At 47.1% G+C, this 24,246-nt stretch overlaps 2 protein-coding genes across 2 annotated transcripts; both read right to left on the bottom strand.

Moving 5' to 3' along the window:
- Positions 1–258: 258 nt before the first annotated feature.
- LOC114362293 (uncharacterized) lies at positions 259–16,408 on the bottom strand. The gene is made up of 15 exons (XM_028317609.1): positions 16,301–16,408; positions 15,870–15,989; positions 10,308–10,427; positions 9,800–9,919; positions 8,793–8,912; positions 8,112–8,231; positions 6,993–7,184; positions 6,161–6,280; positions 5,271–5,390; positions 4,720–4,839; positions 4,102–4,221; positions 3,112–3,231; positions 2,431–2,550; positions 1,384–1,503; positions 259–456 (listed from the first exon to the last, which is right to left on the bottom strand). Exons 1-15 carry the CDS (start codon positions 16,406–16,408, stop codon positions 259–261), a joined length of 1,938 nt encoding a protein of 645 aa, XP_028173410.1.
- Positions 16,409–16,699: 291 nt separating this feature from the next.
- Positions 16,700–22,649, bottom strand: Coq2 (ubiquinone biosynthesis protein COQ2, mitochondrial; the record flags this gene model as incomplete). The annotated part of the gene is made up of 4 exons (XM_028317610.1): positions 16,700–16,912; positions 18,233–18,426; positions 18,870–18,879; positions 22,474–22,649. Coding segments are annotated over 4 exons (578 nt in total), but the record flags the coding sequence as incomplete, so codon positions are not given.
- Positions 22,650–24,246: the final 1,597 nt, after the last annotated feature.

Consider the following 24,246-nt stretch of genomic DNA (forward strand, 5'->3'; position numbering starts at 1 on the left):
CTGTAGCAGTGATACTTGTCGTAGCCGCTCTCAGCCGCCGTAGCAACATGTTCTCTCGCTCTAACACACACTACAGCTCGCTCACGCAGCTGCTAAAGACACTTCTCTGTCGTAGCAGTGGCAAGCGTCGTAGACGCTCTGAGTTAGGCTCTCATAGTTACTGAAGGAGTGTCCTTAAGTTCCGTAGCAGTGGCAAGCGTCGTAGCCGCTCTCAGCCGCCGTAGCAATTTGATATTTCGCTGTAGCTCGCTCTCATAGCTACCGAAGCCCTTCTCTCCCGCCGTAGCCGTAGCACTGGTAAGCGTCGTAGCCTATCTGTTCTCTCGCTCTACGCACCTGGTGTCCCGCTCTGGTGACGGCGGCGGCCAGCGCGGCGTAGTACGGCCAGCCGAGCGCGGCCGCGTGCCCGACGCCCGCCAGGCAGGCCGCGCTGGCCGCCGCGTGCCGGACAGGAGGCTAAGGTACCAGGTTTCCATAGAAGGTAAGGAGTTTGCTCCTCTAGTGACACTACCAGACTCCCATAGATGCTAAGGAGCTGCTCTCTAGTGACTGAACTACCAGGCTCCAATAGTCGCTAAAGGGCTTGCGAGCTAGTGACTAAACCACCAGGCTCCCATAAGTTCTAAGGAGGTGTTTTTTTAGCTCCGTAGATGTGTCTAGCGTCGTAGACGCTGGTGTCACAAGTACCAGGCACCCATAGCTGCCTAAGAGATGTTTTTTGTCCTCGTAGCAGTGTCAAGCGTCGTAGACGACCCTACCTGGCTCCTATAGCTACTTAAGAGATGTTCTTTGTTGCGTAGCACTACCAAACGTCGTAGACGCTCGCATTACAAGTACCAGGCGCCTATAGCTACTGAAGAGCTTGTTTCTCCCGCCGTAGCAGTGTTACTTGTCGTAGCTGCTTGTGGATGCCGTAGAATCATGGTGTGTCGCTCTAGCGCACATTGTAGCTCGCTCTCATAGCTACTAAAGACACATCTCCGTCGTAGCACTGGCAAGCGTCGTAAACGCTCTTAGCGACACTACCAGGCTCTCATAGTTACTGAAGGAGTGTTCTTAAGCTTCGTAGCAGTGTCTAGCGTCGTAGACGCTCGCTTCACAAGTACCAGGCGCCTATAGCTACTGAGGAGCTTGTTTCTTCCGCCGTAGCAGTGACGATCGTCGTAGTCGCTAGTAGACGCTGCAGCATGTTGTCTCGCTCTGGCACACACTACAGCTCGCTTCCACAGTTACTATCGTAGCACTGCCAAGCGTCGTAGCCAATCGTAGACGCCGTAGCACCATGGCGTCTCGCTGTAGCTCGCTCTCATAGTTACTGTCGCCTGTCTCTCCCGCCGTAGCACTGTCACGCGTCGTAGCCTATGTTTTCTCGCTCTAACGCACCTGGTGTCCCGCTCTGGTGACGGCGGCGGCCAGCGCGGCGTAGTACGGCCAGCCGAGCGCGGCCGCGTGCCCGACGCCCGCCAGGCAGGCCGCGCTGGCCGCCGCGTGCCGGACAGGAGGCTAAGGTACCAGGTTTCCATAGAAGGTAAGGAGTTTGCTCCTCTAGTGACACTACCAGACTCCCATAGATGCTAAGGAGCTGCTCTCTAGTGACTGAACTACCAGGCTCCAATAGTCGCTAAAGGGCTTGCGAGCTAGTGACTAAACCACCAGGCTCCCATAAGTTCTAAGGAGGTGTTTTTTTAGCTCCGTAGATGTGTCTAGCGTCGTAGACGCTGGTGTCACAAGTACCAGGCACCCATAGCTGCCTAAGAGATGTTTTTTGTCCTCGTAGCAGTGTCAAGCGTCGTAGACGACCCTACCTGGCTCCTATAGCTACTTAAGAGATGTTCTTTGTTGCGTAGCACTACCAAACGTCGTAGACGCTCGCATTACAAGTACCAGGCGCCTATAGCTACTGAAGAGCTTGTTTCTCCCGCCGTAGCAGTGTTACTTGTCGTAGCTGCTTGTGGATGCCGTAGAATCATGGTGTGTCGCTCTAGCGCACATTGTAGCTCGCTCTCATAGCTACTAAAGACACATCTCCGTCGTAGCACTGGCAAGCGTCGTAAACGCTCTTAGCGACACTACCAGGCTCTCATAGTTACTGAAGGAGTGTTCTTAAGCTTCGTAGCAGTGTCTAGCGTCGTAGACGCTCGCTTCACAAGTACCAGGCGCCTATAGCTACTGAGGAGCTTGTTTCTTCCGCCGTAGCAGTGACGATCGTCGTAGTCGCTAGTAGACGCTGCAGCATGTTGTCTCGCTCTGGCACACACTACAGCTCGCTTCCACAGTTACTATCGTAGCACTGCCAAGCGTCGTAGCCAATCGTAGACGCCGTAGCACCATGGCGTCTCGCTGTAGCTCGCTCTCATAGTTACTGTCGCCTGTCTCTCCCGCCGTAGCACTGTCACGCGTCGTAGCCTATGTTTTCTCGCTCTAACGCACCTGGTGCCCCGCTCTGGTGACGGCGGCGGCCAGCGCGGCGTAGTACGGCCAGCCGAGCGCGGCCGCGTGCCCGACGCCCGCCAGGCAGGCCGCGCTGGCCGCCGCGTGCCGGACAGGACACTAAGGTGACTAAGGTACCAGGCTCCCATAAAAGGTAAGGAGCTTGCTCCTTTAATGACACTACCAGGCTACCATAGATGCTAAGGAGCTTACGAGCTAGTGACTAAGGTACCAGGCTCCCATAAGTGCTAAGGAGGTGATATTTAGCTCCGTATCAGTGTCTAGCGTCATAGACGCTGGTGTCACAAGTACCAGGCACCCATAGCTGCCTAAGAGATGTACTTTGTCCCCGTAGCAGTGTCAAGCGTCGTAGACGCTCTTAAGCGTCGTAGACGACCCTACCAGGCTCTTATAGCTACTTGAGAGATGTTCTTTGTTGCGTAGCACTACCAAGCGTCGTAGACGCTCGCATTACAAGTACCAGGCGCCTATAGCTACTGAAGAGCTTGTTTCTCCCGCCGTAGCAGTGGTACTTGTCGTAGCCGCTCTCAGCCGCCGTAGCAACATGTTCTCTCGCTCTGGCACACACTACAGCTCGCTTTCACAGTTACTATCGTAGCACTGGCAAGCGTCGTAGCCGCTATCAGCCGCCGTAGCAACACGTCTCTCGCTCTAACGCACCTGGTGTCCCGCTCTGGTGACGGCGGCGGCCAGCGCGGCGTAGTACGGCCAGCCGAGCGCGGCCGCGTGCCCGACGCCCGCCAGGCAGGCCGCGCTGGCCGCCGCGTGCCGGACAGGAGACTAGGGTACCAGGCTCCCATAGAAGGTAAGGAGCTTGCTCCTCTAGTGACACTAACAGGCTCCCATAGATGCTAAGGAGCTGCTCTCTAGGACTGAACTACCAGGCTTTAATATCTAATAGTCGTTAAGGAGCTTGCGAGCTAGTGACTGAACTACCAGGCTCTCATGGGTGCTAAGGAGGTTTTTTTTAGCTCCGTAGAAGTGTCTAGCGTCGTAGACGCTGGTGTCACAAGTACCAGGCTCCTACAGCTACCTAAGAGATGTTCTTTGTTTCCGTAGCAGTATCTAGCGTCGTAGACGCTCGTGTCACAAGTACCAGGCGTCTATAGCTACTGGAGAGATTGTTTCTCCCGCTGTAGCAGTGATACTTGTCGTAGCCGCTCTCAGCCGCCGTAGCAACATGTTCTCTCGCTCTAACACACACTATAGCTCGCTCAGGCAGCTGCTAAAGACACTTCTCTGTCGTAGCAGTGTCTAGCGTCGTAGACGCTCTGAGCCAGGCTCTCATAGTTACTGAAGGAGTGTTCTTAAGCTCCGTAGCAGTGGCATGCGTCGTAGCCGCCTGTAGACGCCGTAGCAACATGTTCTCTCGCTCTAACACACACTACAGCTCGCTCACGCAGCTACTAAAGACACTTCTCTGTCGTAGCAGTGGCAAGCGTCGTAGACGCTCTGAGTTAGGCTCTCATAGTTACTGAAGGAGTGTCCTTAAGTTCCGTAGCAGTGGCAAGCGTCGTAGCCGCTCTCAGCCGCCGTAGCAATTTGATATTTCGCTGTAGCTCGCTCTCATAGCTACCGAAGCCCTTCTCTCCCGCCGTAGCCGTAGCACTGGTAAGCGTCGTAGCCTATCTGTTCTCTCGCTCTACGCACCTGGTGTCCCGCTCTGGTGACGGCGGCGGCCAGCGCGGCGTAGTACGGCCAGCCGAGCGCGGCCGCGTGCCCGACGCCCGCCAGGCAGGCCGCGCTGGCCGCCGCGTGCCGGACAGGAGGCTAAGGTACCAGGCTTCCATAGAAGGTAAGGAGTTTGCTCCTCTAGTGACACTACCAGACTCCCATAGATGCTAAGGAGCTGCTCTCTAGTGACTGAACTACCAGGCTCCAATAGTCGCTAAAGGGCTTGCGAGCTAGTGACTAAACCACCAGGCTCCCATAAGTTCTAAGGAGGTGTTTTTTTAGCTCCGTAGATGTGTCTAGCGTCGTAGACGCTGGTGTCACAAGTACCAGGCACCCATAGCTACCTAAGAGATGTTCTTTGTCCCCGTAGCAGTGGCAAGCGTCGTAGACGCTTATAGCGACATTACCCGGCTCCCATAGTTACTAAAGAGATTACACAGCCACTGTCGTAGCAGTGGCAAGCGTCGTAGCCACTCGTAGACGCCGTAGCACCATGGCGTCTCGCTGTAGCTCGCTCTCATAGCTACTGACGCTTTTCTCTCGTGTCGTAGCACTGCCACGCGTCGTAGCACTACTTCTCTCGCTCTAACGCACCTGGTGTCCCGCTCTGGTGACGGCGGCGGCCAGCGCGGCGTAGTACGGCCAGCCGAGCGCGGCCGCGTGCCCGACGCCCGCCAGGCAGGCCGCGCTGGCCGCCGCGTGCCGGACAGGAGACTAAGGTACCAGGCTCCCATACAAGGTAAGGAGCTTGCTCCTCTAGTGACACTACCAGGCTCTAATAGTCACTAAGGAGCTTGCGAGCTAGTGACTGAACTACCAGGCTCCAATAGTCGCTGAGGAGCTTGCGAGCTAGTGACTAAACTACCAGGCTCCCATAGGTGCTAAGGAGGTGTTCTTTAGCTCCGTAGAAGTGTCTAGCGTCGTAGACGCTCGCTTCACAAGTACCAGGCGCCTATAGCTACTGAGGAGCTTGTTTCTTCCGCCGTAGCAGTGACGCTCGTCGTAGCCACTTGTAGACGCCGTAGCAACATGTTCTCTCGCTCTGGCACACACTACAGCTCGCTTCCACAGTTACTATCGTAGCACTGGCAAGAGTCGTAGCCGCTCTCAGCCGCCGTAGCAACACGTCTCTCGCTCTAACGCACCTGGTGTCCCGCTCTGGTGACGGCGGCGGCCAGCGCGGCGTAGTACGGCCAGCCGAGCGCGGCCGCGTGCCCGACGCCCGCCAGGCAGGCCGCGCTGGCCGCCGCGTGCCGGACAGGAGACTAGGGTACCAGGCTCCCATAGAAGGTAAGGAGTTTGCTCCTCTAGTGACACTACCAGGCTCCCATAGATGCTAAGGAGCTGCTCTCTAGGACTGAACTACCAGGCTTTAATATCTAATAGTCGTTAAGGAGCTTGCGAGCTAGTGACTGAACTACCAGGCTCCCATAAGTGCTAAGGAGGTGTTTTTTTAGCTCCGTAGATGTGTCTAGCGTCGTAGACGCTGGTGTCACAAGTACCAGGCACCCATAGCTGCCTAAGAGATGTTCTTTGTCCCCGTAGCAGTGTCAAGCGTCGTAGACGACCCTACCAGGCTCCTATAGCTACTTAAGAGATGTTCTTTGTTGCGTAGCACTACCAAGCGTCGTAGACGCTCGCATTACAAGTACCAGGCGCCTATAGCTACTGAAGAGCTTGTTTCTCCCGCCGTAGCAGTGGTACTTGTCGTAGCCGCTCTCAGCCGCCGTAGCAACATGTTCTCTCGCTCTGGCACACACTACAGCTCGCTCACGCAGCTACTAAAGACACTTCTCTGTCGTAGCTGTGTCTAGCGTCGTAGACGCTCTGAGCCAGGCTCTCATACTTACTGAAGGAGTGTTCTTAAGCTCCGTAGCAGTGGCATGCGTCGTAGCCGCTTGTAGACGCCGTAGCAATTTGATATCTCGCTGTAGCTCGCTCTCATAGCTACTGACGCTTTTCTCTCCTGCCGTAGCACTGCCTCGTGTCGTAGCACTGCCTCGTGTCGTAGCACTACTTCTCTCGCTCTACGCACCTGGTGTCCCGCTCTGGTGACGGCGGCGGCCAGCGCGGCGTAGTACGGCCAGCCGAGCGCGGCCGCGTGCCCGACGCCCGCCAGGCAGGCCGCGCTGGCCGCCGCGTGCCGGACAGGAGACTAAGGTACCAGGCTTCCATAGAAGGTAAGGAGCTTGCTCCTCTAGTTACACTACCAGGCTCCCATAGATGCTAAGGAGCTGCTCTCTAGTGACTGAACTACCAGGCTCCAATAGTCGCTGAGGAGCTTGCGAGCTAGTGACTAAGCTACCAGGCTCCCATAGGTGCAAAGGCGGTGATTATTAGTTACGTAGAAGTGTCTAGCGTCGTAGACGCTCGTAGTGACGCTACCAGGCTCTCATAGCTACTAAAGAGATCATCAACCTACTGTAGCACTAGCAAGCATCGTAGATGCTCGTAGCGATACTACTAGGCTCCTATAGATACCTAACAGGTGTTGTTTAGCTCCATAGCAGTGTCTATCGTCGTAGACGCTCGTATCACAAGTATCAGGCGCCTATAGCTACTGAAGAAGTGTTCTCTCCATCTAGACACTTCTCGTAGCAGTGACGCTTGTCGTAGCCGCTCTCAGCCGCCGTAGCAACACTTCTCTCGCTCTAACACACACTACAGCTCGCTCAGGCAGCTGCTAAAGACACTTCTCCGTCGTAGCACTGGCAAGCGTCGTAGACGCTCCTAGCGACCCTACCAGGCTCCCATAGCTACTAAAGAGCTTGTTTCTCCCGCTGTAGCAGTGATACTTGTCGTAGCTGCTTGTGGATGCCGTAGCATCATGGTGTGTCACTCTAGCGCACATTGTAGCTCGCTCTCACAGCTGCTAAAGACACTTCTCCGTCGTAGCACTGCCACGCGTCGTAGCCTATCTGTTCTCTCGCTCTACGCACCTGGTGTCCCGCTCTGGTGACGGCGGCGGCCAGCGCGGCGTAGTACGGCCAGCCGAGCGCGGCCGCGTGCCCGACGCCCGCCAGGCAGGCCGCGCTGGCCGCCGCGTGCCGGACAGGAGGCTAAGGTACCAGGTTTCCATAGAAGGTAAGGAGTTTGCTCCTCTAGTGACACTACCAGACTCCCATAGATGCTAAGGAGCTGCTCTCTAGTGACTGAACTACCAGGCTCCAATAGTCGCTAAAGGGCTTGCGAGCTAGTGACTAAACCACCAGGCTCCCATAAGTTCTAAGGAGGTGTTTTTTTAGCTCCGTAGATGTGTCTAGCGTCGTAGACGCTGGTGTCACAAGTACCAGGCACCCATAGCTGCCTAAGAGATGTTTTTTGTCCTCGTAGCAGTGTCAAGCGTCGTAGACGACCCTACCTGGCTCCTATAGCTACTTAAGAGATGTTCTTTGTTGCGTAGCACTACCAAACGTCGTAGACGCTCGCATTACAAGTACCAGGCGCCTATAGCTACTGAAGAGCTTGTTTCTCCCGCCGTAGCAGTGTTACTTGTCGTAGCTGCTTGTGGATGCCGTAGAATCATGGTGTGTCGCTCTAGCGCACATTGTAGCTCGCTCTCATAGCTACTAAAGACACATCTCCGTCGTAGCACTGGCAAGCGTCGTAAACGCTCTTAGCGACACTACCAGGCTCTCATAGTTACTGAAGGAGTGTTCTTAAGCTTCGTAGCAGTGTCTAGCGTCGTAGACGCTCGCTTCACAAGTACCAGGCGCCTATAGCTACTGAGGAGCTTGTTTCTTCCGCCGTAGCAGTGACGATCGTCGTAGTCGCTAGTAGACGCTGCAGCATGTTGTCTCGCTCTGGCACACACTACAGCTCGCTTCCACAGTTACTATCGTAGCACTGCCAAGCGTCGTAGCCAATCGTAGACGCCGTAGCACCATGGCGTCTCGCTGTAGCTCGCTCTCATAGTTACTGTCGCCTGTCTCTCCCGCCGTAGCACTGTCACGCGTCGTAGCCTATGTTTTCTCGCTCTAACGCACCTGGTGCCCCGCTCTGGTGACGGCGGCGGCCAGCGCGGCGTAGTACGGCCAGCCGAGCGCGGCCGCGTGCCCGACGCCCGCCAGGCAGGCCGCGCTGGCCGCCGCGTGCCGGACAGGACACTAAGGTGACTAAGGTACCAGGCTCCCATAAAAGGTAAGGAGCTTGCTCCTTTAATGACACTACCAGGCTACCATAGATGCTAAGGAGCTTACGAGCTAGTGACTAAGGTACCAGGCTCCCATAAGTGCTAAGGAGGTGATATTTAGCTCCGTATCAGTGTCTAGCGTCATAGACGCTGGTGTCACAAGTACCAGGCACCCATAGCTGCCTAAGAGATGTACTTTGTCCCCGTAGCAGTGTCAAGCGTCGTAGACGCTCTTAAGCGTCGTAGACGACCCTACCAGGCTCTTATAGCTACTTGAGAGATGTTCTTTGTTGCGTAGCACTACCAAGCGTCGTAGACGCTCGCATTACAAGTACCAGGCGCCTATAGCTACTGAAGAGCTTGTTTCTCCCGCCGTAGCAGTGGTACTTGTCGTAGCCGCTCTCAGCCGCCGTAGCAACATGTTCTCTCGCTCTGGCACACACTACAGCTCGCTTTCACAGTTACTATCGTAGCACTGGCAAGCGTCGTAGCCGCTATCAGCCGCCGTAGCAACACGTCTCTCGCTCTAACGCACCTGGTGTCCCGCTCTGGTGACGGCGGCGGCCAGCGCGGCGTAGTACGGCCAGCCGAGCGCGGCCGCGTGCCCGACGCCCGCCAGGCAGGCCGCGCTGGCCGCCGCGTGCCGGACAGGAGACTAGGGTACCAGGCTCCCATAGAAGGTAAGGAGCTTGCTCCTCTAGTGACACTAACAGGCTCCCATAGATGCTAAGGAGCTGCTCTCTAGGACTGAACTACCAGGCTTTAATATCTAATAGTCGTTAAGGAGCTTGCGAGCTAGTGACTGAACTACCAGGCTCTCATGGGTGCTAAGGAGGTTTTTTTTAGCTCCGTAGAAGTGTCTAGCGTCGTAGACGCTGGTGTCACAAGTACCAGGCTCCTACAGCTACCTAAGAGATGTTCTTTGTTTCCGTAGCAGTATCTAGCGTCGTAGACGCTCGTGTCACAAGTACCAGGCGTCTATAGCTACTGGAGAGATTGTTTCTCCCGCTGTAGCAGTGATACTTGTCGTAGCCGCTCTCAGCCGCCGTAGCAACATGTTCTCTCGCTCTAACACACACTATAGCTCGCTCAGGCAGCTGCTAAAGACACTTCTCTGTCGTAGCACTGGCAAGCGTCGTAGACGCTCTTAGCGACACTACCAGGCTCTCATAGTTACTGAAGGAGTGTTCTTTAGCTCCGTAGCAGTGGCAAGCGTCGTAGCCGCTCTCAGCCACCGTAGCAATTTGATATCTCGCTGTAGCTCGCTCTCATAGCTACTGACGCTTTTCTCTCCTGCCGTAGCCTATCTGTTCTCTCGCTCTACACACCTGGTGTCCCGCTCTGGTCACGGCGGCGGCCAGCGCGGCGTAGTACGGCCAGCCGAGCTTGTAGCGTGTACCTGTCGTAGCAGTGACGCTCGTCGTAGCCGCTTGTAGACGCCGTAGCAAATTGATGTCTCGCTCTTATAACTACTGACGCCTGTCTCTCCCGCCGTAGCACTGCCACGCATCGTAGCCTGTCTGTTCTCTCGCTCTAACGTACCTGGTGTCCCGCTCTGGTGACGGCGGCGGCCAGCGCGGCGTAGTACGGCCAGCCGAGCGCGGCCGCGTGCCCGACGCCCGCCAGGCAGGCCGCGCTGGCCGCCGCGTGCCGGACAGGAGACTAAGGTACCAGGCTTCCATAGAGGGTAAGGAGCTTGCTCCTTTAGTGACACTACCAGGCTCCCATAGAAGGTAAGGAGGTGTTTATTAGATCCGTAAAAGTGTCTAGCGTCATAGACGCTGGTGTCACAAGTACCAGGCGCCTATAGCTGCTGAAGAAGTGTTTTCTCCACCTAGACACTTCTCGTAGCAGTGACGCTTGTCGTAGCCGCTCTCAGCCGCCGTAGCAATACTTCTCTCGCTTCAGCGCACACTACAGCTCGCATTCACAGCCACTGTCGTAGCAGTGGCAAGCGTCGTAGCCACTTGTAGATGCCGTAACACTATGATGTCTCGCTCTCATAGCTACTGACGCGTGTCGTAGCACTACTTCTCTCGCTCTAACGCACCTGGTGTCCCGCTCTGGTGACGGCGGCGGCCAGCGCGGCGTAGTACGGCCAGCCGAGCGCGGCCGCGTGCCCGACGCCCGCCAGGCAGGCCGCGCTGGCCGCCGCGTGCCGGACAGGAGGCTAAGGTACCAGGCTCCCATAGAATGTAAGGAGCTTGCTTCTCTAGTGACACTACCAGGCTCCCATAGATGCTAAGGAGCTGCTCTCTAGGACTGAACTACCAGGCTCTAATAGTCGCTAAGGAGCTTGCGAGCTAGGTGACTAAACTACCAGGCTCTTATGGGTGCTAAGGAGGTGTTTTTTTAGCTCCGTAGATGTGTCTAGCGTCGTAGACGCTGGTGTCACAAGTACCAGGCACCCATAGCTGCCTAAGAGATGTTCTTTGTCCCCGTAGCAGTGCCAAGCGTCGTAGACGCTCTTAAGCGTCGTAGACGACCCTACCAGGCTCCTATAGCTACTTAAGAGATGTTCTTTGTTGCGTAGCACTACCAAGCGTCGTAGACGCTCGCATTACAAGTACCAGGCGCCTATAGCTACTGAAGAGCTTGTTTCTCCCGCTGTAGCAGTGATACTTGTCGTAGCTGCTTGTGGATGCCGTAGCACCATTATGTCTCGCTCTATCGCACATTGTAGCTCGCTCTCATAGCTCCTAAAGACACATCTCTGTCGTAGCACTGGCAAGCGTCGTAGACGCTCTGAGCCAGGCTCTCATACTTACTGAAGGAGTGTTCTTAAGCTCCGTAGCAGTGGCAAGCGTCGTAGCCGCTTGTAGACGCCGTAGCACTATGGTGTCTTGCTGTAGCTCACTCTCATAGTTACTGTCGCCTGTCTCTCCCGCCGTAGCACTGTCACGCGTCGTAGCCTATGTTTTCTCGCTCTAACGCACCTGGTGTCCCGCTCTGGTGACGGCGGCGGCCAGCGCGGCGTAGTACGGCCAGCCGAGCGCGGCCGCGTGCCCGACGCCCGCCAGGCAGGCCGCGCTGGCCGCCGCGTGCCGGACAGGAGTGTAATGATTTTAGAATGTAAATTGTATTTTATAGGTACGATTGGATGCTTATAAATAGTTATTGTAACAACTTTAGTAGAATTTAGAAACCCACTATTAAATTAAAATACTTTGTTTGATTACTTCCTGGACATGTTACAGATATTAGAACGATTTTTTTAATTAATTCTGTATTGTATTCGATTATCTCAATTATTGTTTAATTTACATTAATTTTAGAATTTTTATTGTATACAGTTTGCTATTTTAGAAATAAAAATAAACTAAATTAATAATTAGGTAATGCAATTGACTACTTCCGGGGCATGCCGTCGATAAGTCGTTTGACTTTGACGAATGGAAGGGGAAGCTACCTTTTTGCTGGCATGCCACCGGACAGGCAGTTCGATTTGAGCTTTCAAACAAGATGTACTTATTAGTAAGAAGTAATGTTGAAATTATTATTGTGTAAATCAGTGGTGTAGAAATACATACTTGAACAAATCTCCCATTGGTTAACTTTTACACTTAGTAAATTTAAAGCTTAGTTACAACAGGATATTGCAAAATTCTCACGGGAACGGGAGTTAGCGGGAAAAAACATTTGTATGAAAAAATCTAAACCGCGTAAGTTAGACGCTTGAAATTTGGCATGCAGGTCCCTTAGTAAACTTAGAGCTTAGTTACAACAGGATATTGCGAAATTCCAACGGGAACGGGAGTTAGCGGGAAAAAATATTTGTATGAAAAAATCTAAACTGCGTAAGATAGATGAAGGGGGTAAAACGGGATCCACGCGTACGAAGTCGCGGGCGGCCGCTAGTTTCTAATTAAATCTATTCTTACACCCTTAAAATGTATGAAACTTGTATCTGTTTTCTACTTCTACTATAGATAATTTTATTGGCTATCGCATGATATAAAATTTTTGCTTATTAATGTTAAACTACCCACGCTATCACTTGTTTTTGAAGGAAGAGGTGAAAACTTAAAATTAAAAACTTAAATCCTTGTAAATATGCGAGAAATGGGTCAAGCCCCAAATTTAAAGTATTTTCACCGATAAAATTGTCCATAGATTACGCCCTTAAAGTTTGATCACTACATGCCCGGACACACTGTATATGATTAGTGCGCTTAAGGATCGTTTCCGCTAGTTCTTGGCCAATGTTAGTAAAGAAAAAATTAACACTATCAATAGAAACTTGAGGTGATACAGCTATATCTAGTAGTTCAATATTTGTTGATTTAGGAGGTTTAAATTGAGTGATATCATTTATAGTGGACCATAGTTTTTTAGGATGGTTGATATTTATATTTATTTGGTTTTTATTATATTCTCGTTTTAGTTTTTTAATTAGGTTGCTACAGTAATTCCGAAAACGTTTATAGGTAATTTTTAATATGTCATTGTGTGGATTTGTTTTCAATTTCATCTGCATGTTATTTCTTAGTTTTATACACCGAATAGCCCCATGTGTAATCCAGGGTTTCAGGATCCTGGTTTTATTTCGTATAGGTATAGTTTTAGAGTTTGTTGATATGGCCGATCTAGTTATACCAATAAGCGCATCTGCAAATAAATCCGGGCTACCATAAATGCTGAGCATTGAAACATCCGCAGTCAGCAGGTTTTTATATGCCTTCTCATAATTAATTATTGTTTTATACCTACGAGTTTTATATTGTTTATGTACATGCTCAACGTTTACGGCAACCATGCAATGATCAGTCACTGTTGTATTTAAGACAGCGACAAAGACTGTGTTGTAGGTACTGTCTAGTTTTATCATGACGTGGTCGAGGCAGCTGTCCCCTCTCGTAGGTAAAATATGACCTGGCAACAGACCGTGAAATGAAAGCATATTTAGGTAACTCAATCTATTAACACGTTCGTGAGCCTTTTCAGTCGGTGTAGGAATCAGATCAATATTTATGTCGCCCAATATCACAATGTTTTTACGGTTTACAGAGCAATCCAGGAGAGCGTTAAGAGAGGTAATGAAGTTCTCCGCATGAAGATGCGACGGGGAACGGTAAATACCTAACAGTGTATACTTGGAAACAATCATTTCAAGACCCGTTGCATCGGAGAGGTTAAGTTCGGTTATCTTTGCATGATGGCTATTTTTAATGTATACCACAACTCCGTCATTCTGGTTTAACAATTTAGTCGTATGAAATGAAGTGTAGTTCGGTAGGTATGGGACAGGTTTTATCAAGTTCAGCCTACATTCGGTAAGAATCAAAATGTCTACTTCATAGGCCAGTTGTGATAATGTTATTTGCAAGTCGTCAAAATTTTTGTAAATGCTCCTTAGATTCTGGGTAATAATCGTCAAAAAGTTATCTTTAGAGTGGTTATAGAAGTTCGGTAGGGATTCTATATTACATTCGATTGAGTTCGCAACCTGTATTTGGTCTAATTCTTGTAAAACATTGTGGCTATCCATCATTGAGTAATATTATAGGTATTGATTGGTTAACAGGAGGTAACTATGTAGGTAGGTACGTGATTTTGTAGGTTTGAGACTTAGCTAGAATAGTGTAACTATTGTATGAGAGAATGTAAGCATTTACACAAGATGTTAAGCCCTGTAGGCTTTGAGCTGTATGATTTATAGGCCAGCGTTTTACATTTAATTTTAAGCACAGTAGTTTTATGTTATAGGTAAATATAAACTTTTTTAAACAATTTGATAAGACAGTTAATTTAAATCGTAGTAAATATATGTTAGCTTCGATAAGGTTAAGTTTTATGATCCACATAGTTGTACATAAGTGGTTTAAACGTTGGTAGGTGAGTAAGAAGTGTAGGCATGTTAGAATGTATTTTATGTATCGTAAATATTTTTTATGATAAGGTAAGAACATGGTTGAGGTTGTGTAGTGTATGTGGTGAGTTTGTGTGTATGTATTAATAAGTGTAGTTATTTTAAGTTTGTAGATGGATGTGATGTATTTGTAATTGAAACTCGTTTTCTTCGATACTCAGCGTTTATAACATGAAATAACGTATACAAATATTTGATGTTCGCGGTTAGAGGAATGGTAGTCAAGTGGGGTAGGCGCCGGGCGCGATCGCAACCGTTATCTGTCAGTTTCGTGCGTAGTGATGTGCGCGCTCGCTAGTGATGTCGTAATCGATTTCTGAACATGCCCCCCGCCTTGGAGCAGCTGCCTCCAACGGTTATTCTTCTGGCATTAATGGGCATAATCTCTGGTAGCTTCTTCTTATGATTCCGCTTTCAGTTTTCACGTCTGCTACTCGAGCTAGTCCATCTTCTCCCGGGAAGGTTTGTGTTATTTGTGCCGGTATGCACAATACTAAATCTCTTCATATCTTATCTTGATCACGTTCACAGTGTCAGCACATTTATCACGTATAGTGCTGATGCTGTGACGTCATTTATCTATAATCTATATCGTATAAATATACGTGTAGTCCGCGTTAATAAACAGATTAATATCAGAGACTAACTACAACCCGTGTCTCATTCATACGGTCTCCCAACATGACACAAATTGGTGACCCCGACGACGAACCGGACGAAGAAGATGAACCTGACGACGAAGCCAACGAAGTCGGCAACAAATTAACCGAAGCCGACGTAGCCGACGAAGCCGACAAACAACGACGAAGTTAAACAAGTACCAAGCCAACGTGATGTGAGACGTAACCTCCATCACCACTATCTTCAGCATCAGCCTCCGCCAGCTTTCATCTGACATGGATTCAAATTGGCTACCCCGATTGAGCAGAGCAAATCCGTGACGTCACTTCAACATCAATTATCGTCATCATGTCAACTCCGTGCAAATCGTGCAACACAACACCACAAGAAGTCGCTGCCAGTACCGCTGCCACATCCATATTCCCGATTTCTGAAAGGACCAACCTCGTCTGTGCAGCTGGAATCAGTCTTGGAACTTCAAAAGAATCAAATCGCTAATAAAATATTAGAGAATGCAAAAATAATGAAGTCTCAGCAGTTCAACAGTCAACTACAACATCAGCAAAATTCAAGACCAAACAATGAAAAATGTGCTAACACAGCTATAACATGTGCAATTTAAATAATGATTGTATCCCATGACCGTGAAAATTTGCGACGCAGCAGTTACAGGCCAAGGTCGCCTAGTCAAGCAAGAAAATTTTGTTATTAGCATACAAATCAACGTGTGCAGAAAAATGTGAAAAATCATGTGATTGGAAACAAACGAAACAAGGAAACTAATAATCGCACAGCCAGCACGGCTTCTGTGCTATCTACCCGTCTAACCGCCTTATTGTTACCGACTGAAAAAGTGGTATGAGGTTTTTAATCGTTACGGGAGCAACATATTATGTGACTAGCGGCCGCCCNGTCTAGCGCCGTAGACGCTCTGAGCCAGGCTCTCATACTTACTGAAGGAGTGTTCTTAAGCTCCGTAGCAGTGGCAAGCGTCGTAGCCGCTTGTAGACGCCGTAGCACTATGGTGTCTTGCTGTAGCTCACTCTCATAGTTACTGTCGCCTGTCTCTCCCGCCGTAGCACTGTCACGCGTCGTAGCCTATGTTTTCTCGCTCTAACGCACCTGGTGTCCCGCTCTGGTGACGGCGGCGGCCAGCGCGGCGTAGTACGGCCAGCCGAGCGCGGCCGCGTGCCCGACGCCCGCCAGGCAGGCCGCGCTGGCCGCCGCGTGCCGGACAGGAGGCTAAGGTACCAGGCTTCCATAGAGGGTAAGGAGCTTGCTCCTCTAGTGACACTACCAGGCTCCCATAGATGCTAAGGAGCTGCTCTCTTGTGACTGAACTACCAGGCTCCAATAGTCGCTAAAGGGCTTGCGAGCTAGTGACTAAACTACCAGGCTCCCATAAGTGCTAAGGAGGTGTTTTTTTAGCTCCGTAGATGTGTCTAGCGTCGTAGACGCTGGTGTCACAAGTACCAGGCTCCTACAGCTACCTAAGAGATGTTCTTTGTTTCCGTAGCAGTATCTAGCGTCGTAGACGCTCGTGTCGCAAGTACCAGGCGTCTATAGCTACTAGAGAGCTTGTTTCTCCCGCTGTAGCAGTGATACTTGTCGTAGCTGCTTGTGGATGCCGTAGCACCATTATGTCTCGCTCTATCGCACATTGTAGCTCGCTCTCATAGCTACTAAAGACACATCTCCGTCGTAGCAGTGTCTAGCGTCGTAGACGCTCTGAGCCAGGCTCTCATACTTACTGAAGGAGTGTTCTTAAGCTACGTAGCAGTGGCAAGCGTCGTAGCCGCTCTCAGCCGCCGTAGCAATACTTCTCTCGCTTCAGCGCACACTACAGCTCGCATTCACAGCCACTGTCGTAGCAGTGGCAAGCGTCGTAGCCACTTGTAGATGCCGTAACACTATGATGTCTCGCTCTCATAGCTACTGACGCGTGTCGTAGCACTACTTCTCTCGCTCTAACGCACCTGGTGTCCCGCTCTGGTGACGGCGGCGGCCAGCGCGGCGTAGTACGGCCAGCCGAGCGCGGCCGCGTGCCCGACGCCCGCCAGGCAGGCCGCGCTGGCCGCCAGCGTGCCCGACAGCAGCGGCTTGGTGTGAGCGCCGAAGGTTAAAGCTGTTGACTTCATCCCGATGCGGGCGTCGTCTTCTTTGTCCTGGGGAAAATTTTATCGAAATTAGACTAGTATAGAAAAATTGAGGCCTTGTTTCTACGAAAGCGAAGCGTAATGGCAGAGTCATCTTCATAGAAACGCCCGAGCGCGGTTTGTATGTGAGCTCGCGCCAATACGTATGCGGCGAGCACGCACACACTGACAAAATTCAGCGCACCTCACCGCTAATCCACGCTAAATTTTGTCAGTGTGTGCGTGCGCTTGCGCGCCGCATACGTATTGGTGCGCTCACATACAAACCGCGCTCGGGCGTTTCTATAAAGATGACCTACTCATTTGTATTTACTCTGGTAATGGAGATAGATTTATCCTGTAGAATTTAACAGAGGCGCGGCGTGGCCGAGACGAGAAGTGTGAAATATGATTCAAAACACTTTTTCGCTCCGTTGCCTTGGTAGAAACCGGGCCTGATACAAAAGTTTAAGTCCCTACTTTTTATCACCCGATAATTTGGTCAGCTTCTAATATGTGTGAGGAATCGACCGAAAACAAATTGGTGTAATGTGCGACCTTTGCGGCCTGACCAAACTATCGGGTCTTTAGCCTGGAAATCTTAGACGATCCGTCAACCACTGGACTATGGTAGTGAACCCACTCGTAACACAAACGGGACTATTAGTAATTTATATTTTAAGGCTTTTTTTTGCATTTCATCTTAAGTAATATTTTATAGACGACTATACCTAAAGCAATCGATTTCATAAAGTTAAAAATAAACAAATCTAACCTGGTGAGCATAAATAGTGTCATACACCACCGTCCACGCGAGCGCTCCGAGGTACAACTGAACTACATATTTTTTCAACAAAGTCCCACTCTTCCTATACCTAGGCTGTAGTTAGTGAAATTATCGCCGGCAACCGTAAGGTCGTGGTTTCAACTCTCACCTGAGGCAATTTATTTCTTTGACTTGGACAAACTGTAGTCTCTATACTCAATCGTTTATTGCATAACCACATTAGCATTCACATTAGGTCTTACAATTTAGGCAGTTATACAATGTGGACCCAGTTAGGGCACAGCAACTTTAGGAAGGAGACAGAACGACGCGACGATCTTAATAGTTTCAAAAGAAATTAATGTACACATTGAGTTTGGTGGAAATGTCATTATTAAACTGTGTATACTAATTATCATGCTGTGTATACTAATTTTGGCTTACGGTCCAGTATGTAATTAACACTTTTTCTTTACGATGAAGCCTAGACTGTAAACTGTTTGTATACCTATTACAAATAAATAAATAAAAACGTTCTCTAGTATAGTAATAAAAATATTTGAACTAAAAAAAGCAAAACTCACCTGGTGAGCATAAATAGTGTCATACACCACAGTCCACGCGAGCGCGCCGAGGTACAACGGACCGCATACCGCCGGATCTATCGTACCCTGTACCGCGCTGTACCCAAGTAAGGCGCCCCAGTTGAACGTGGCGCCGAGGAATATTTGAGGGTAGTTTGTATACCGCTTCGCTAGGGGGTAGGTTATTACGAACACTGTAAAAAAAGAAAGGCTTATGTAATATATGGTCTGAGTCCATGTTTTATACTTACAGTCTTATTCATAAAAATCCTCTAAAATAGGTTTAAAACACTCATTAGTTAAAATGCTCATTAGTGCTAATAAACCTTTTATAAAATTCTCTATTCATAAACGTTCAATATACCCATTTTAACTATCTTCTCGCTAAAAGACATTTTAGCGTTGTTATGTTGTCGTTCTGATGAATCCATAGATAAAAATGCCAAAACCAATGGCCCACGGCCCAAAAAAAAAGTTTAACGTCACTTACGACATAATGACAATGACATTTGTTTGTTGTTTGTTATTATTGCTTGTGTTGTGTTTCGTGCAGCAGAGGTGCTTCGTGGTATTTTTGCAAAGAAAATTGTATTGCTTAATAGAAATAAACATGGAAAACGAAAAAAATAAAAAGAACCTGTCGCCACCTTGCAACAATGTCTTTTTAAATAGCCACACGAAAAACATGGACCTATAAAAAAAAGAGGACGACAACTGTAACAAACCTCAAGTCAAAACGGTTCGGACTCATCTGTGGTTCGGACCGGACGCAAAAAAAATCAGCTGTTGCACATTTGTCGGCATATTTCTCTTTATTAGAGGTTTAAAGTAGGGTCGACCCTGTTATAAGTTATGAAGCGGGTATTGAATACTTACAAAGCTTTTTAGCGGTATATGACGTTTATGAATAATACTTTTCGGGATTTTTACTATAACAAGCTAATAAACCTATTTTAAATTTTTATGAATAAGACCGTTAATCTTTAAGTTTAATTGTTTGTTGTTCCAAAAATAAACTCAGTTACTCAGTGATCATGGCGCTTGCAACAGTGCCGAAATATCGGAAACTCGATATTAAGGTACAACATGGTAGCAATTTTGTCAATAATAATTATTAAACTAAAAAAAACCGGCCAAGTGCGTGTCGGACTCACGCACAAAGGGTTCCGTACCATTGATTTATGAATTTTTTTTTTTAATTTAAGTTATTTGTCTGAAAGATTACGCGGTAATAAGCGGTTTACGATTTACGAGGTATTAAAAAAAACTACTTACTAGATCTCGTTCAAAACAATTTTCGTTGGTAGTTTTTATAGTAATGTACATTAATATGTTTTTTTAGATTTTTCATCTGGGGGCACGGCAGTGCCCCCACCAAGTCGAGCAAAAAAGCGGCACGGCCGTACCATCCTTTTCTCGAAGCAATTCAGGCCATTTTCGACTGCCTGTAACTTCGTTGTGGATAAAACTAGAAGGCTGAATTTTCATTAGCTATGCAGGCATTGTAAAGACACGGTATATTTAAAATTTCATTCAATTTGAACCAGTAGTTTAGGAATTATAACGGGTCAAAGTTACTTAATTTTGTCACTCACTGACTCACTGACTCACTGACTCACCGATCATCAAAACTCTAAGGCACTTCTAGCAGACCTAGAAGCTTCAAATTTGGAATATAAGTAGTGTTTGGTGTATGAATCAAGGAAAAACTAAAATATTTGGGGGCACGGTAGTGCAACCGCCAAGTCGAGTAAAATTTTTCAATTTCGGTCCAGTTTTCTAGATACATAACTGCTGTCTACAAAATACAAAAAGAAATGAGATCCCATCAAAAACAATACTTGTCAAAAAAACCAAGTCTCGCAACTCAGTTGTTCTACGGTAAAAAGTTGTGAGATCCATGTAATACCAAGTCCAGGCCAGGAAATCTTTAACGTTTTACATAAATATATTGACTTGGCCATCGCATGAAAACACGTGTAAATTAAATTATTTAGTGCGATGGCCAAGTCAATATATTTATGTAAAACGTTAAAGATTTCCTGGCCTGGACTTGGTATTACATGGATCTCACAACTTTTTACCGTAGAACAACTGAGTTGCGAGACTTGGTTTTTTTGACAAGTATTGTTTTTGATGGGATTTTCTTATTTCAGAAGTTAGAGGGGGGGGGACCAACTTTTTTCCACTTTGGAAGCGTCTGTCACGCAAACTATTCGGTTTAGAAAAAAAGTATTTTAGAAACCTCGATATCATTTTTAAAGACCTATCCATAGACACCCCACACGTGTTTTTGATGAAAAATAAATTTTTGAGTTTCAGTTCTAAGTATGGGGAGCCCCCAATATTTATTATTATTTTTTAATTTTTGCAACAAAATCTTAATGCGGTTCACAGAATACATTTACCTACCAAGTTTCAACAGTATAGCTCTTGTAGTTTCGGAAAAAAAATGGCTGTGACATACGGACGGACAGACAGACAGACAGACATGACGAATCTATAAGGGTTCCGTTTTTTGCCATACCTAAAAAAGGTTTTTTAAAAATCATTTAACCAACATGTAAGATACAACATTTATAAAGGGTGTATAACACCCGGTCTAACGCTAAACTGAGTCAGTTCCTGTGGCACGGGAGGGTGTTATTGTGACGGTCAAAAGTCAATGAAATATCCTACAGATTTGTCATAATAATAATATGTCAACGTCACCCCTCCCGTGCCGCTCCCATACCTCAGGAACAGACTGAGTTAAGTTTCCACCAAGGCGGAGCCGAGCGGAGAAGTTTCGGACCGTCAAATTATTCTATAGAATTTGACAACGACGGCGGCGCGGAGTGAAAATAATGAAATCTGATTGATTCAAATTCAAACATTTATTTGCATTGAATAGGTATTATTATACATAATATGAGGTCTTATAATATAATTTACACAGTGCTTACTATTCTGCTTACATTTTTTATGGTTATTCAAAACACTTCTCCGCTCGGCTCCGCTTTGGTGGAAACTAGGGATTGCAATCGAATATTCGAATATTCGAATTTTAATTTCAAATTAGTATTCGAATAGTAAATTTACATGTATTCGAATATTCGAATATTACAAAAATAAATAGAAAATATAGAAAGAAGACGACTTAGTGTTTGCAAATGCAGTCGGAGGCATCAGATACATATCACCAACTAAAAGAACTAGTCATTGATGCTTCCGACAGCATTTGTGAACACTAAGTTGTCTTGTTTCTATCTTTTCTGTTCATTTTTACGTAGTTGTGTTTTTTGTTTTTTCAATCATATTTTTATTATTCGCAACTTTGATACAAATAGTATAAAAGAGGCGATAGAGCGAAACCAAGATTCCAAATAATTTGAAAGAGACGACTCTATTGAGCAAATGTTAGCTGACGATGCTGAAGATGGCGGACGATAACGTCAAACAAAAGCCGAGGTACTGGGTGAGATCGAAAAGATTTATGGACAGCTAATTACCTCCAAACCTGTTAATAGCTCAGCAATAGACGCAAGAGCTAGGTTAACGCGACACTATACCAAAGACATCCCGTATATCAGCTATGGAAACCGCTGGGAAGGGGTATCTTTGTTCAACAATTACGTCGAAACTAATAGACATAGACTAATAAATTTACATTCGTTTTGTAGAATAGCTCAAATACTAATAAAACAATGCAAATAAAACATACCTTAACGACCTGGTTTTTCTTGTGTTGGAAAATAACTGAAAAAGAAGTAAAAAAGTCATGTTTTTTTCTAATTAAATCCATTCTTACTCCCTTAAAATGTATGAAACTTGTATCTGTTTTCTACTTCTGCTAATAGATAATTTTATTGGCTATCGCATGATATAAAATTTTTGCTTATTAGTGTTAAGCTACCCACGCTTTCACTTGTTTTTGAAGGAAACGGTGAAAACTAAAAATTAAAAACTTAAATCCTCGTAATTTTGCGAGAAATGGGTCAAGCCCCAAATTTGAAGTATTTTCATCGATAAAATTGTCCATAGATTACGCCCTTAAAGTTTGATCACTACAAGCCCGGACACACTGTATATAAGTTAGCAGTACCTGTCTATCCACATCCTTATCCAATAAGTCGTTGATAGTACACCCAGCGCCCCTCATAAGCCCCACACCTACTAAGAATATCCCCACTGTCTGTAAATTGACCCAGAGCGGGGCTTAGCCGGGGAGTAAGTTAATATAGAAAAGTTGACAATAATACCTGTCTATCCACATCCTTGTCCCACAGATCGTTGATAGTGCACCCAGCGCCCCGCATAAGCCCCGCACCCGCAAGGAAAAGCCCCGCGGCCTGCAGCGACGCCCCGAGCGGGACGTTCCCGGGGAGTGAGCCTAGCGCTATGGACCACGTGCACGGCCAGTACAGGAGGTACACTCCTGAAATAAAGAAGAAAGAAATATAGATTTATTACAATGGACATCACACAAATACAGGATTTAAGTGAGTGATCTTATATCAAATGGCGATGAAAGAAAGGATATGGAGCGTGCTATGCTTGGGGTTTCCCTGATCGAATCAGAAATGAGAAGATCCGAAGGAAAGCCAAAGTAACTGATAGATACCTATGGATACCAACGCAGGAGCGTTTCAGCTCGGAATGACAACTTCTCAAAATGACAACCGGGGCGCAAAATGTCCACTTCTCGAAATGACAACTTCTTAAAATGTCAACTTCGCTAAAAGACAACTTCTCATAATGTCTATTTCTCACAATGACAAATTCGCATTTGGTCAACTTTGCATAATGACAACTCTTAAAAGAACTGTAGAACTAGAAATAATGAAAAAATAAAATATCAACAAGAAGTTGACATTATGCGAAGTTGACCAAATGCGAATTTGTCATTGTGAGAAATAGACATTATGAGAAGTTGTCTTTTAGCGAAGTTGACATTTTAAGAAGTTGTCATTTCGAGAAGTGGACATTTTGCGCCCCGGTTGTCATTCCGAGCTGAAACGCCCCAGGAGGGGGCAGGGCTGCTACAGCTAGTCCCCCCCCCCCCACCTTAAAATCTGACTTGCCCCTCTAGGGCAGAAGCTGGATATGACTTGCCCCCCCTAGGCCATGCTATTATAAGCCGGGTATGACTATGCTATTGGGAGGGAGTCATATCCAGCTAGCCTAAGGGGGGCAAGTCCGATTTTAAGTCAAAAAGTTTGAATTAGTTCCTTTAATGCGACTACCAGAGAGTGCAGGAAATTGCTTTATTAAATTAAAAGTTTTCCTGTTTACTAGTGCAAGTAATTAGAGGAAAATAACATAATTTGTTGTGTTTTTGATTAATTGTCCTGCTGTTAAGAAAGATCATCGTCATATAAGCAACTGAAAACAATAAGTGATGTATCATTATAATATCCAACAATTGAAGTCTGGGACCTCTCAAAGAGACTCCCAGCTTATTTATTTATTTACTAGCTATTCCCGCGGCTTTGCCCGCTTTAAATTTTGTGTGTCACAGAAAAACAACTATCCCATTTTCTTTCCTGGAACTCAAACTCTACAGGGTGGAAACGTTAAGTGATCTCACTCAATAATTTCTAAACTATACAAGATATTGAAAAACTGGTTACTGATCCTGAAAGTACTTCAAGAGCTCTTTTAAACGGTACCAATAATAGGTTACAGAATAAACTGGATCTATCTGAAAATTCAATGTTTCCAGCTTCCATACTAAATGTATGCCAGACACACAATATTAGAAGTGTAATTTTTTTTATTTAATAATAAACTGAAAATAAACTCGTAAATTGTATTCTTATTTTAAATTATTCATGGAAAACATTGGTTTTAGGCTTTACTTGCTATAATATTGTCAAGAGATGAGTGTCATGAATGTAGTAGTACAAAATGTATGGAAAAAGGAAACATTGAATTTTTAGATAGATCCAGTTTATTCTGTAACCTATTATTGATACCATTGGATAGAGCTTGTGAAGCACTTTTAGAATCAGTAATCAGTTTTACGATATCAT

Source organism: Ostrinia furnacalis, unplaced genomic scaffold (assembly GCF_004193835.3).
Source record: "Ostrinia furnacalis isolate ACB-3 unplaced genomic scaffold, ASM419383v2 OfSCF6367, whole genome shotgun sequence".
NCBI lineage: Eukaryota > Metazoa > Arthropoda > Insecta > Lepidoptera > Crambidae > Ostrinia > Ostrinia furnacalis.